This window comes from Antechinus flavipes, chromosome 3, assembly GCF_016432865.1.
Source record: "Antechinus flavipes isolate AdamAnt ecotype Samford, QLD, Australia chromosome 3, AdamAnt_v2, whole genome shotgun sequence".
NCBI lineage: Eukaryota > Metazoa > Chordata > Mammalia > Dasyuromorphia > Dasyuridae > Antechinus > Antechinus flavipes.
The window spans coordinates 520720183-520734620 of NC_067400.1; the positions used below are offsets into that span (position 1 = coordinate 520720183).

General features: G+C 40.7%; 1 protein-coding gene across 1 annotated transcript in view; it reads left to right on the forward strand.

Moving 5' to 3' along the window:
• The window catches only part of P4HA3 (prolyl 4-hydroxylase subunit alpha 3), a 51698-nt gene extending 39078 nt beyond the window's left edge, over positions 1-12620 (forward strand). The window contains exons 9-13 of the mRNA XM_051987124.1: positions 3227-3386; positions 4363-4425; positions 6791-6859; positions 8035-8131; positions 8305-12620. Of these exons, the coding sequence (XP_051843084.1) occupies positions 3227-3386; positions 4363-4425; positions 6791-6859; positions 8035-8131; positions 8305-8375 (460 nt within the window). The 3' untranslated portion in view covers positions 8376-12620. The remainder of the gene's footprint in view (positions 1-3226; positions 3387-4362; positions 4426-6790; positions 6860-8034; positions 8132-8304) is intronic.
• Positions 12621-14438: the final 1818 nt, after the last annotated feature.

Sequence of the window (14438 nt, forward strand, 5' to 3'; positions counted from 1 at the left end):
TCAAAAACCCTTCTCTGGGCAAGTTGAAAAACTTATGGAGGTGGAGGGGTAGGGCTGCCATGATATCCTTATCCTTCTCATCCTTCCCAAGAATTCTTGGGACAGTCATTTTCCCTGCTTAAGACTGTTTCTTGGGCAGCTAAGTGATACAGTGAATAGAGAATTGGCCCTGGAGTCAGGAGATCTGAGTTCTCAGATATTTACTAGCTGTATGACTCTGGGCAAATTGCTTAACCCCAATTATCTCACCAATAACTAATTTTAAAAAAAGATTGTTTCTTCATCTTAAAATCCATCATTTTATTTGATCTTTACACACGTCTATACCTTTAAATCAGGGATTCTCCACCAATGGCAAAGGACAGATTTTAGGTGGTCTAAGTACTTTTAGGGGGAAAATATCATTTTTTTCATTAACCTCTTAATCAAAATTAGTATTAGCATTAGTTATGAATGAAAGCAACAAAAATATGATTCTGAGAAGAGGTTCACAGGCTAATTCTCCAGAGTGCCACAGGGGTACTTGAGCTACAAAAAGATAAAAAACATCTGTTTTAAAATTCACTCTATCCAATTCACATCCTTGTTGCTGTCATCTAGAGACATCCACATCCCTCTTCTTGATTCCCTATTCAGTACCTGGCTCACACTCTATTTCTCCATATCATTTCCTCCCACCTTAAACACCCTGGCTTTTAAATTCTGCAAAGTTCTTTTTCCCATCTCATGACCTCTGTCTTCCTCTACCTCAACAAGCAAAGGTTGTTCATATCTTAGACCTCTTCCAACTGAGTCTGCCCAGATGCCAAAATTCATAGGTATGACTCTGCCACACTGCCCTCACTGTGCCGGTAAAGAGAACGAATGCGGAGCTAGAACACAGCTTTAGAACACTGAATTTTGCAACAGTAAAAAAAATGCCAGTGGCAGGAAGGACCATAGAGATCATCCATCTGCTCCATTTCCTTCACTTTACAGAAGAGAAAACTGAAGATTAGAGAGAGAATGATGACGTGGCTAAAGTCACACAAATAGAATGAGAAAAGATAGGACTCAGGCCTCCTGATTTCCCAGCTCAGTGCCCTTTCCCCTGCAAGCAACATCTTCCCTGATCAGTATATCTTAAGGTATCTACTATGTGCTGGTCACTGTTAGAAAAATATATGAAGTAGTGGTTATTCTCAAGAGATTTACATTTTAATGAAGCAGATTACATATCTGTATGTAGGATATGAACAAAAATATAGCATGTATAAATATGTATAGAACACACAGAAGGTTGGTGAAGATAATCTTTTTTTAATTAATTGTTTTTTTCTGGTTATACCTTTTTAACTTTTAAAATACACATTTATTCATGAATCATGTTCGGAGAAAAAAAATCAGAAGGAAAGGGAACAACCTTCAGAGGAAGAAAAAAAAAAACAGAAAAAAGTGAAGAAAGCATGTATTGATTTCCATTCGATCTCCATAGTCCTCTCCCTGGAGGCAGATAGAATTTTCTATCCAGAGTTTATTGGGATTGTTTTGGATCAATGAATCACTGAGAAGAACCAAGTCTTTCCTAGTTGATCATCTCACATTCTTACTGTTATTGTGTTTAGTGCTGGTGCTGCTTGTTTTGCTCAGCATCAGTACGTGGAAATCTTCCCAGACCTTTCTAAAATCAGCTCGTTCATCATTTTTATAGAACAATAATATTCCATTACTTTCATATACTTTAACTTATCTAGCCATTCCCCAACTGATGGGCATCCACTCATTTTCCAATTCTTTGCTACCTCAAAAAGAGCTGCTGCAAACAATTAAGCACATGTGGGTCCTTTTTCCTCCTTTATGATTGCTTTAGGATACAGATCCAGTAGAAATACTGATGTATCAAAGGGAATGAACAGTTTTATAGCCCTTTGGGCATAGTTCCAAATTGCTCTCTAGAATGGTTGGGTCATTTCACAACTCCACCAACAATGCATCAGTGTCTCAGTTTTACCACATCCCCTCCAACATTTATCATTATCTTTTCCTGTTATCTTAGCCAATCTGAGAGATGTGAGGTGATAACCTCAGAATTATTTTAATTAGCTTTTTTCTAATCAATAGTAATTTGGAGCATTTTTTTCATATGACTGTAGATGGCTTTAATTTTGTCATTAGAAAATTGTTCATATTCTTTGACCATTTATCAATTGGGGAATGACCTGTATTCTTATACATTTGACACAGTTCTCTATATATTTTAGAAATGAGGCCTTTATCAGAAACACTGGCTATAAAATTTTTTTCATAGCTTGGTACAGCCCTTTTAATCTTGTTTGTGTTGGTTTTGTTTATGCAAAACATTTTTAGTTTGATGTAATCAGAATTGTCCATTTTGCATTTTATAATGTTCTCAGTTCTTTGGTCATAAATTCCTCTCCTCTCCAAAGATCTGATAGGTAAACTATCCTTTGCTCTCCTAATTTGCTTGTGGTATCAGCCTTTATGTCTAAATCATATACCCATTTTGACTTTGGATATGGAGTATGAGATGTAAGTCTATGCTGAATTTCTGCATATTATTTTCCAGTTTTCCCAGCAATTTTTGTGAAATAGTGAGTTCTTATCCCAGAAGCTGGAGTTTGGGGATTTATCAAATATTAAATGACTATAGTCATTGATTATTGTGTCCTATGTATTTAACCTATTCCACTGATCCACCACTCTATTTCTTAGCCAAATGGTTTTGATGACTCCAGTTTTATAAAATAGAGTTTTAGGTCTAGGACAGCTAGACCATCATTCTTTGTATTTTTTTTCATTAATTGACATTCTTGCCCTTTTGTTCTTCCAGATGAATTTTGTTACTATTTTTTCTAGGCTCTAAAAAATAATTTTTTGGCAGTTTTATTAGTAGGGCACTGAACGAGTAGACCAATTTAGGTAGAACGTGCAGAGTAACCTTGGAGGGGCAAGTATTAGTTCTTATGTGGGAGGAGAGGCGACCAGGAAGGAAACAAGGAATTCGGCAAGGCAAAGGTGAGGAAGAAGAGCAGTCCAGGCACGAGGGAGGATTACCCAAGAATTAGGGAAGTGATGATGGGGAAAAAGCAAAAAAACGATTATCAACTCAGACTGAAGTCTCCTTGGGTAGTAGGGTATTCCTACGTGCAGGGAGCTCACTGCATAAAAGGGCCTGGCGCACGAAGAAGGAAGGATTCCTGATGGGTCAATGTACTGCGTGTTTCAGTGCCTGGCTGAAGGACACTGTGGACCCGATTTTGGTGTCCCTGGACCGCCGCATTGCAGCCCTCACCGGCCTCAATGTCCAGCCTCCCTATGCTGAGCACCTCCAGGTGGTGAATTATGGAATTGGAGGACATTATGAACCTCACTTTGACCATGCAACAGTAAGTAGCAGGGTGCAATGGACTCATACTCTTTGGTGGGAACAGAGGGGAGAGGGGTGATTTCCTGAAATGCCTCAAGCTACAGGAGATATTGAAATCTTAAGATAATAATTAGAACCATAGAAAGTCAGAGCTGGAAAGAACCATAGAAGAAAAAAAGAAACTAGAAAGAGGCCTGAGAGACATCACTTAATCTAGCTCTCTTATCTCAGAGAGGAGAAAATGGAGATCCATAGAGAAGTGGGTCAGTGGCACAGGGTGGTGTAGAACACAAGGCATAGAAACATAGAATCTTAGAATTTCCAGGGGCAGAAGGGACCTCAGAGGCTATCTAGGTTAATCTGCAAAGAAATCCCCCACACACACACACAAACATCCTCAACAAGAAATTATCCAGTCTCATTTAGGGTCATACAGGTAACAATGGCAGAGCCAAGATTCTATCCAGTCTGGTTCTCTTGATTTAAAATCCAATGGTCTTTTAGATCAGGGCTTCTTAAACTTTTTCTTCGTGTGTTCCCTTTTTAATTTGAGAAATTTTTACACAACCCTGGATATATAAGTATATCAAATCGGTATAGAAATAAAATATTTACTGATAATAAGTCATAAAGAAATTTTAAAACAATTCTTTGCATATAATTTTACCATTTATCAAAGATGAAAAATTAGCATATTAATGAGATGCATGGGCTTATTTATTTTTGCATAAAGAACTAAATTATCTTGATGGAATATTTGATACCTTTTACTGTTGTCAAATCTTGGAATCATAACTCACAGTTTAAAAGGTTTTTCTTCCTGAGCATTTGCTAAGAGAACTTCCTGGGAAAAGATTAGCTAAGAACTCTTTAAGATGAGAGGGACACTATGGCCTAAGGGTTGGCCCTGTACTTTACATTTTCATCTTTCCATAGGTCTGATGAATTATCATTGCCTACATTATTTTCTGCTGAATTTAATATTTTCATTGCAGTCGCCAAGTAGCCCTCTGTACCGAATGAACTCCGGGAACCGGGTTGCAACCTTCATGATCTATGTGAGTGTCTTAAGATCAGAATCTTCTTTTAACAGAATGTTTGTTGATTATGATATTTGAGTAAAGCATTGGATGGTGTCCAGATACTCATCATATTCATTTCCATTCAGAAAGAGCCATGACTAGTAATTTTCACACCCTTGGCAAATAACATGAAAATCTTGCTAAAATCAGCTTTTTAAGACAAATTCAAAAATTGGGGAAAGAAACCCACAGAAGAGAGTAGAATAAATTGGGCCAAATTGGGGAGGAATTTCTGATTTTCTGAATAATGACTTCAGGTGCTTTCTAACTCTGTTGTGAGCTTCAGTTCTATAAAATAGGGCTAATAATTCTGGCAGGCACTGTTTCTTTCTTTCCCAGGATCTCTGTGAGAAAGGCACTTTGTAAGTCATTAAGCAAGAGTGGTGGAAAATGATGTGGTGGAAATAATAACAGACACTAAGGAGACATTGAAGCAAGTCCTAGTTCTGACACCAACTAGTCAGATGACTATAGACAAATCACTTCCCTCTTAAAGCTTATTATTTTAATATTATTATATTAAGACTTGCTCCACAATTATCCTATGACTTACGTGCTCTATAATGGAGAAAAGAGTGAGATGGGAATGTGAAAGTTTTACACGAAGCAGAACAATGGAATTTGTGTACTCACCTGTTCATTTATTTATTTATCCACTCATTCCTCCATTTCCTTCCAACTATATATCTAATACCCAGTCTAATTTTCCATCACATAGGAAAAGACCTAGTGCTTCCAAATATAGACATTGTTTAGGGATCACTTCCTATCAATTCTCCAGGAATTAGAACCAGCAATGATTCCTGAGGAGGAAAGGAAGGCAACAAACATTTATTTGATCCTCACAACAACTCTAGAAGATAAATGCTATTTTTATCCCCATTTTGTTTGAAAAAAATAACTGAGGTAAACAGCAATTACAGTGACTTGCCCCTCAGAGTCACACAGCTAGTAAGTGTCTGAAGATCAAATTTGAGTTTAGGTCTCCTTGATTTGAGGCCCAGAGCTGTACCTGCTGGGCCACCTAACTGGGAAAGAAACATCTGAAAGCAGTGCCTGGTGAAATGTTTGAGCCAAATAGTTGACCACGATTTGACATTATCTGAGCATGATTGGACATTATCTGCAAATCTCTTCCTTTCACATCCAGGAAACATATTTTAGAAACAAATAAGTGTGTTTGTGTGTGTGTGTGTGGAAAGAGAGAGAGGGAGGGAGAGAGAGAGAGAGAGAGAGAGAGAGAGAGAGAGAGAGAGAGAGAGAGAGAGAGAAAGAGAGAGAGAGAGAGGGAGGGAGGGAGGGAGGGAGAGAGAGAGAGAGAGAGAGAGAGAGAGAGAGAGAAAGAAAGAGAGAAAGAGAGAGAGAAAGAAAGAAAGAAAAAAGGAAGGAGGGAATGAAGAAAGAAAGAAGAAGGAAGGAAGGAAGGAAAAGAAAGAAAGAAGAAGGAAGGAAGGAAGGAAGGAAGAAAAAAGAAAGAAAGAAAGAAAGAGGAAGGAAGGAAAAGAAAGAAAGAAACGGAGAGAGAGCGAGAGAGAGAGAAACAAAGGGAGAGGGAGAAAAAAAGATGGAGATGGGGGCAGACAAAAATGGAAAGGAAAAGAGAGAGAGAAAGAGAGAAAGAGAGAGAGAGAGAGAGGAAAAATAGGAAGATAAAAAAAGAAAAAGGAGGAAGAAAGGAAGGAAGGAAAAGAAAGAAACGGAGAGAGAGAAAGAAACAAAGGGAGAGAGAGAAAAAAAGATCGAGATGGGGGCGGACAGAAATGGAAAGGAAAAGAAAGAGAGCGAGAGGAAAAATAGAAAGATGAAAGATAGAAATAAAGAAGGAGGAAAGACACATATTTAAGGAGGCAGAGATGAGAAGAGAGAAGGGAAGGGAGAAAAAGGGAGTTGGGGGATAAAGAGGAGGGAACTGAGAGGTACTCAGCCTACTAGCATGGCCAATAAAGGCTTGGGGTTAGGAAGACCTGGATTAAAATCTGCCCTTGATCCTTGACCACGTGGAAACATGGGTAAATCTCCACCCTACTTGAGCTTCAGGCCATTTTCTAAGACTATAAAGCACCAGTCAGTTGCAGTGTGCACTGGAGGAGAATGTTTCCACATCCAAGTTACAGATCCTTAATATTCCCCTGACACTGGACTCCTGCCGGTGTCTGGCATGGCTCCGTGCCTTGGGTAAGACTGGCCTCCCTCCATCAGGCAGAGAGCTGACTGGTCCCAGGCAGCCCTGCCACCCTCTCCAGGGTGCGGAAGTGGAGGAGCCTGGGAGGGTTGAAACACAAGGCCTGGAGAAGCCGGCTAGGTGACCTTGTCTCTTCTCTTCTCTCCCTTTGCCTTCCAGCTGAGCTCGGTAGAAGCTGGAGGGTCTACAGCCTTCATCTATGCTAACTTCAGTGTCCCAGTTGTGAAGGTAGGTATGGTCTAGTTGGCTGGCCCATGAGGACTGGAGGCCTAGGCCCCAGGCCTTACTCTCACTCTATGTGTGTTTGTTTCATGACTCGAGAGGGAGGAATTACAAGTTAGAACCAGCTGCTTCACTTTTGTATCAGCAAAATCCTCCCTCAATTCTTACCATAAAATTGAAAAATTATCTTATTTTAGAATAGAAAGGGTCTGCAATCCTAGCTGTGTAGCTCTGGGGCGGCCCCTGTTTTCTGGGCTTTCACTTCAGTATCTGAGGCACTCGGACCAGAGGGGCCCAGAGGGACCCCTGTATCTCTCCCCTGTAGCCTCAAGACCCTTCATTTCTCTGAATCACAAATTCCTTCTCTATAAAGTTTAAAATGACCCCTTCCCTGCTTCTCTCAAGAGCTGTTAGTGAAGCTCAAATGGGAGAATGCTTATCTAAGCTGATAAATCACCACGTGTGACTGTAATTTGTTATTTTGGGGATCACAGGAAGCCCAGAGAGGGCAAAGACTTGCTCAAGATCACATAGTCAGTTATTAGAGTTTGTCCTGAAGTTCTCCTGACTTCCAGCTCAGAACTGTTTGTGACCCCACGGTGTCTCTTGGGGCCTCATTTCAGTTCTACTTTTAATTGATTTAATTCATTTCAACTCAGTTTGATTCAATTCTGTGTAGTTTTGTGGGAAAAGCATGAAACTTGGAATTAGAGGACTTGAGTTCTAATATTAGTGTGTCACTTAGTTCTACCTGTGTGACTTTGGATGTGTCACATTTTGGGGCCTCAGGTTCCTCATCTACATTTGGAGTGTGACTAAATGATTCTTAGGGTCTCTTCTAGTTTTAAAATTATCCTGTTAAACATTTTAATACATTTATTAAGCACCTAGTGTATACAAACCATTTACTAAGGGCTGGAGTCAGTCAATAAACGTCTATTAAGTACCTACTATGTACAAGACACTGTGCTATGCTAGAGATTTTTTTTAAAGAGTCCATAGTCAGTCCTTGCTCTCAGCAGGGGGCGTTTCTGGTTCGGTGTTTTTGTTTGTGCCGTGGGATTTGTACTTGTTCATTTTATGTCCGGAAGCGGGGCTGGTTGTGGCGTGCATGTGTGTGGGAGCAGGGGAGGTATGAGCGGGGGCCATCCTGCCCTGGGGCTGAGCCCCTTTCTTTACAGAACGCAGCCCTGTTTTGGTGGAACCTTCACAGGAGTGGTAAAGGTGATGGAGACACACTACATGCTGGCTGTCCAGTCCTGGTGGGAGACAAGTGGGGTAAGTAAGCCCTTGGCTGGGAAGGGAGGGGGATGTTTGGGCAGGGACTGCACAGTCCGAATCCTTTGTAAAATGCATGGGCCTAGATGACCTCTAAGGAGAGTCAAGTTCTAAATCCTCTCACTCCATGAACCGAATGGGACTGAGATGTTCCTCCTCCTGCTCTCTCCTAGTGGCCAATAAGTGGATCCACGAGTACGGGCAGGAGTTCCGCAGACGGTGCAGCTCCCAGCCTGACGACTAGTCCCAGAACAGAGGCCTCCTCCTGGGAGTCAGAAGCCAAGACCTGGGCCGTGGGCAGTGTGTGTGGCGGGGGGAGGGCAGTGGTGCAGGATCCCATTGGAAGAAGGAAGGTTAGCCACGGCTTCTGGCCGATGGAGTGAGAAGCAAAGACCACAATGACCTTCCACTCCCTTTCCCTTAGAATCTACACTTGGAGCTCCATTTTGGGGCTGAGACCGGGGAGCATGGTGGGAAAAAAGAGGGAATAGGAAAGGGAAACCATTGAGGGTTCAGTGGCCATTGCTGGGATCAATAGACCCTCAGGCTTAGTCCAGGGCCCAAATCTGTGGCTACAACTAAGCTTGATTTAGTAGGAGCTCAGGGGGCTGGAGTGAAGAGAGGGGAGGAGGCTTCCATGCTGAGGCAGGGAAATGTCCTTTTAGATCTCTTGGTAGAGATGCACAGATGTGACCACAGCCACCTTCGGGGTGAGTTTCTGGCTTCTGGCTGGTCCTGCCCAGATGCTGCCTGAAGCCAGAGGCCTGGAACAAAGGCAGACTCGCCCTTTTGTGGGTGACATGGGAGGGAGCTCAGAATCACATCTCTCCTGAACAGGAATTCATACTAGAACATCCCTGATAAGTGTGCTCTTCCAGCTACACTAACGGGGAAAACCTACTACCTCAAGAAGGAGATAAAATCCAGTTCTACAACTTCCACCCACTGCTCCTAGAACATAAGAGGGCCCAGCAGAACTTGCCTCATCCTTCTCACTTGTTAACCCTACAAATGCTGGGAGGTGCCCTGTCCCCCTTGTCTTTTGTTCTCCAAACAAAACATTCCCAATTCTTTCCAATGAACCTTCCACATCATGGCTTTGGGCACACTCAAAATTCTTGTTGCTTTCCTCTGGATCTACTCAAGTTCCCTGTGGTCCTTTCTGAAATGTGGTCTCAGAACAGGACACAGTACTTCAGGTGAGAACTGACAAAGATAGAAAGTTAGATGGGACTCTCTCTTGGGGCTCTGCCTCTATGAATGGAGGCCGAGATCATGTGAGCTTGCTTCACTCATTTTTTAAATTTTTTTTTTGATACTGAGCTCATTAACTCCTAAAAGATCACAGTAGAAAGATTCAGAAACATCAGCAAGCCCTGGAGACAACAGCTTGTACCATAGAGACCACAAAGAATCAACTTAGTTACCTCCACCTTATCACTGAACTATAACAGATCTTAAATGCCAAACAAGGTTCAAGGCAGAAAAAAGCTCTCTTTTGAGATGGGGCTGATTTGCAGACTCCTGATTCCAATTAGTAATCTCAGAGGTTCATCCCTCTGAGCAGAAGTATTCTTCCAGAAGGAAAACTTACTGACAATTTTTGCCTTTTTTTCTACCCTACTATTCCCTAGGCCTTTGGCTTAGGATAAACATTTTACTAATATTTTGGACATAAACAATGCCTTTCTTCCACGGACCCAAAGGCATTTCGGTCAGTTGGCAGGCACTTATTGAGTCTTTACTGGATAAGGCTCCCGTATCCAGTACATTCCTTGATTTTGAGGAATTACAAGTTTCTCTGGAGGGATAACACATACACAGACATGTTTTAGAGCTGGAAAGGCCCTTAGGAATAAGGGACACTGAATATCAGGTTCTTATGCCTTAGAATACAATATTGGAATTGGACTAGAATTTAAAAAATACTGAGTGTCAGGGGCTAAACCAAACATTAAATTACACAATATTGGAGTAGAAAGGACTTTGAAACATAATTTTAGAACTAGAAAGAGGTCTATAGATTATTTGATTCAATGCCCTTAATTTATACATAAGGAAACAGAGAGAGGGACTTGCTTAAGATCCCTTTGAATTAGTGTCAGAGGCTATTTGTCCACTACCAGTCTTTCCCTTCCAGCTCAAGACACTCACTGAAACTGCCTAGCTCTACACAGGTACCTACCTGTGGTTGGTGGTTTGAGGGCACCTGATAATTCTCCCCTCACAATCACTGATTGTGGGGGTATGGAGTCCACTAGAGGTAGATTCTGAAGACCCAAACAGGCTCAGAGGGAAGCAGAGCCAAGAACTACATAAACCATCCTTTCACGGAACCCTTGAAAGGGAGCCCTGTTAGGGGGCCAGCAACTGGCTACCTGAATCCCAGAGAGTAACTGTGTATGTGTGTGTGCGTGCAGTGCGTGCACGTGGGCGCCTGTGTGTGTGTGCATCATCAATGGAAATGGGTTGCGACTACATTTAGAAGTATGTAGTCTTATATTTTAATATTACAAGAGTGTATAACTTCATCCTTGTGGATAATCCCTCTACTCACAACAAATCAGTCCTTTTATGCCATGGTATAGTTATAGGAGTTGTGAAGTCATTCTGAAGCAATTGATCATCCGGCGATGAGCTTCTCTACAATGAGGCTAGTTCTCAGATGATGGATACACAATCCATTGCTTGGCTATTACTCGAAATCCTTCTGTCCTTGGTTGGATTTGCCTTGATTGAAGCCTCATAGCCTTTGAATCAACTTCAAGGGGCATCAAGGATGACAGTGGAGGAGGCAGCTCCTCCACTGGGGAAGTTGTCTCTCCTATCTGAATCGGGTCTTCTTTGAGCCTGTTTCTTCCTCTTTAAAATTAGAGAATTGAATTAGGGGATATTCAGAGGATTTATTTTTTTTCCCCAGTTCTGACATCTTATTTTATGTTCTAGGGCCTTATGACACTTTATATTTTAAGATCCTTTTTAGTTCTCACATTTTAAGATTCTATGATTTAAGCTGGGTACTAAGAGAAAAAATTCCAACGGGAAGTGATTCTATCTCCAAAATTTATTTTATATCCTTATTACTCACATGGTAATACCTTCATTTATGGCCTCACAGACTATTTCCAGGATTACCACAACGGCCTCCTAATTGGATTTCCTGCCTCTGATTTTTCTCTTCCAATTGCTCCTCTATAAAGCTAACAAACTGATATGCCTACAGCACATGTTTGCTCACGCCACTACCCTACTCAGGACATATGGTGGCTCCCTCTTGTCTCTAGCAAAGTCCCTTTGAAAATTCTTTACCACTTGGCTTAAATCTGCCTTTTTAGCCCATTACACATTTACCTCAACACTTTGTAGGGCTTGGCCAAATTGGTCAGTTTTCTATTCCATGTACATGAAATTCCATCTCCCACTACCATGTCTTTGCATGTTTCCTGCCTCCCTTCCCCAAACTAGATATGCACTTCCTCTTCTCTTTTCCTTCACACAATCTTTAGCTTCCTTCAAAGTTCATTGAAATACTACCTTTTACAGAAAGTCTATTCTGATTCCCTAACTTGTTAGTACATTTCTTTGGGAAATTACTTTGTATACATATTGCATTTTGTTTTTTATGTTCATGCTGTTGTCCCTCAATAGAATGTAATCTCTTTGAGGGCAGAGTGGTTTTGTTTCTGTTTTTGCATCTTTAGCACCTCGCACAGTAACTACTTATACTGACTTGAAGAGAAGGCCATTCCGGCTAGAGAAGATGGCAAGAAAAAAGGCTTTGACATGTGAAAATTTCAACTATGGCTCATTCTATTTCATTGGTGCTTTAGTCACTTTTTATACAATGCATTCAAATTGGAAAGATGTGTTAAAGTCAGATTGTAGAAGGCCTTGAATACTTAGAGTGAGGTCTGAACTTCATATTGTGAGCTATAAGAATCTATTAAAGAAACTGCTGAAGAGAAGTTGGTAGGGGACCATGATTAAACCCAAAGATGAAGGGCTAATTTTGAGCTTGAGATTTTCATATATGTGGTTCGTTGGGAGGGGCAGATTTTTTGGTGGCAGAGAGGCCTTTCCATACTACAGCACTGGATTTGGAGTCAGAAGCCAGACTTTGGCCTTGCCACCTACTGCACAGTATGACTGTCACTTCTTTTGGGGCTTGTTTCTTCTACTTTAAGGTGACTGCTTTGGCCTATTTGATCTCTAGCATCCCTCCTTATATGAGGTCACACTTGTGGTTTTAAGTCCATGTTTGGACATTTACCAAGTTGCATTCTCGTCTTCTCACTAAGACTGTGTTGTTATTTTTTTTTAATAGCTTTTTATTTACAAGTTATATGTATGGGTAATTTTTCAGCATTGACAATTGCCAAATCTTTTGTTCCAATTTTTCCTTTCCTTCCCCCATCCTCTCCCCCAGATGGCAGGTTGACCAATACATGTTAAATATGTTAAAGTATATATTAAATACAATATATGTATACATGTAGGACTTTGTTTTTAAAGGACACCTATAACTGGGAGTGGACAAAGTCCTAAGCAAGGGTGTAGTTCCAGCTCATTCTTGCCTTCAGTTGTCAAGCCTAACTTGCTGTATGTCCTTGAACACAGGCACAGAATCTCAGGCAGAAGGGATTTTAGAGGCAATCTTGCATAAAGGTGAAAAAGATGAGAGGTTGGGAGCAAAGGAAAGAATTAGTTGAAAAAAAATGGTTTCCAAAAAATGTTATAGGGAAGCAAGACAGATATTATAGAGGGATGTAAATTAGTTGTCATGGAAATGGGGAATCAAGGGATGAAGTTTAAAAGGCCTGCGTAACTCTTCCCCCCAAATTTAAATTTCCCTATGAATAATAGTTCCCATTTTTTTTTCAGTGCTTTAAGGTTTATCTTAAACCTGTCTCCCAAAGACCCTGTGAGATAAGTGGGAAAAGTCTTGGAAGGACAAGCTTACCCAAACTCAGGCTTTTTGCCAGATAATTATAGGTCTCCTCTAAATCTGTTTCCATGTTCTTGCTACCCCCTTGTGGTTACTCAGATAACTGCAAAAAGACCTGAATATCTTGGCTAAATCAAAAGGATGCCTTGAGCCTCCTCCCTTCATCGAGGTAGGCCTTATTTCCCAATTTCCTTTTAAATCCCTCTTCATCAAGCAACATATGTTGATACAGTAAAGCTGTGATGTAGAGACTTTTTACAGCTCCCTATCTGTGTATCTTAAGGATTAGGCCTCAGATTTCCCCTTGGCAAAACGAGGGTTGGGTTAGACCAAGGCTGCTTAAACTTTTTTTCATTTGCCACCCCTTTTTGCCTAAGAAATTTTTACATGACCCTAGGCATAAAGGTATATTAAAACTATACAAATCAAACATTTACTGATAATAAATCATAATTCACAACCACTACAATTCAGGGCCCCAGAGTTTAAGCTAGGGGTTAAATTATCACCATGGTTCCTTCTAACTCTAAGGATCTTTTCTGTTCCGTGTTCCTCCTAGCTTTTGATGTTGAAACATTCCTTTCAGGTATTACACTGTGAGCTTGGTAGATAATATGCTCCTATTCTCTGTAGCTATTTCAGATGCAGAAATAGCTACCTGAGAATGGGAGCGTATAATCTACCTCAGATGCAAAGGACTGGGGCTCACTTTAGTTTCTGGGACATAGCACTAGACATTTGCCAGAATGAGATCTTGTATGGCTGAATAAGAATTCAGCTGACTTGTTTTGGGTCTGGGATAGCCCAGGGAATGATAATGTAGTCAGATATATAGCAAAGTTCCCTGCCCAATATGCCAACTTGTGACTAAACTTAGGGAGAGAGGGCAGTTGTGGAGAGACCATTTCATCCAATGATGGGAAACATGACATTGTAAGGGTTTTTACCCTTGAATTTGTGAACCTGGTTTTTTATATCGATAACTATATTTCTATATAATTGGTTTCCTTTGTAATTTTATGTATTTTTAATGCATTTTAAAGCATTCTTCTGAGAAAAGGTCCACAGATTTCACCATTCTATCAAAGAGGGCTTTGACACAAACACGATTAAGAACACTTGATGTGCTAGAAGGAACACTATATCTATCAAAATATCCTAGGGTTTTGTCCTGATTTTGACACTAAACTATGACTCACCTCCATAAAATGGGGATAATGCTTCTACCATCTACCCTACCTCAAGAACATTTTTTTTTCACTTTATAGAGGTAGATACTGAGGCCCAAGGAATCTATATTTACATCTGATCAGATCTGGCTGGAAATGGAATTAGGCTATACAGAAAGTTAAGATGGGGCAA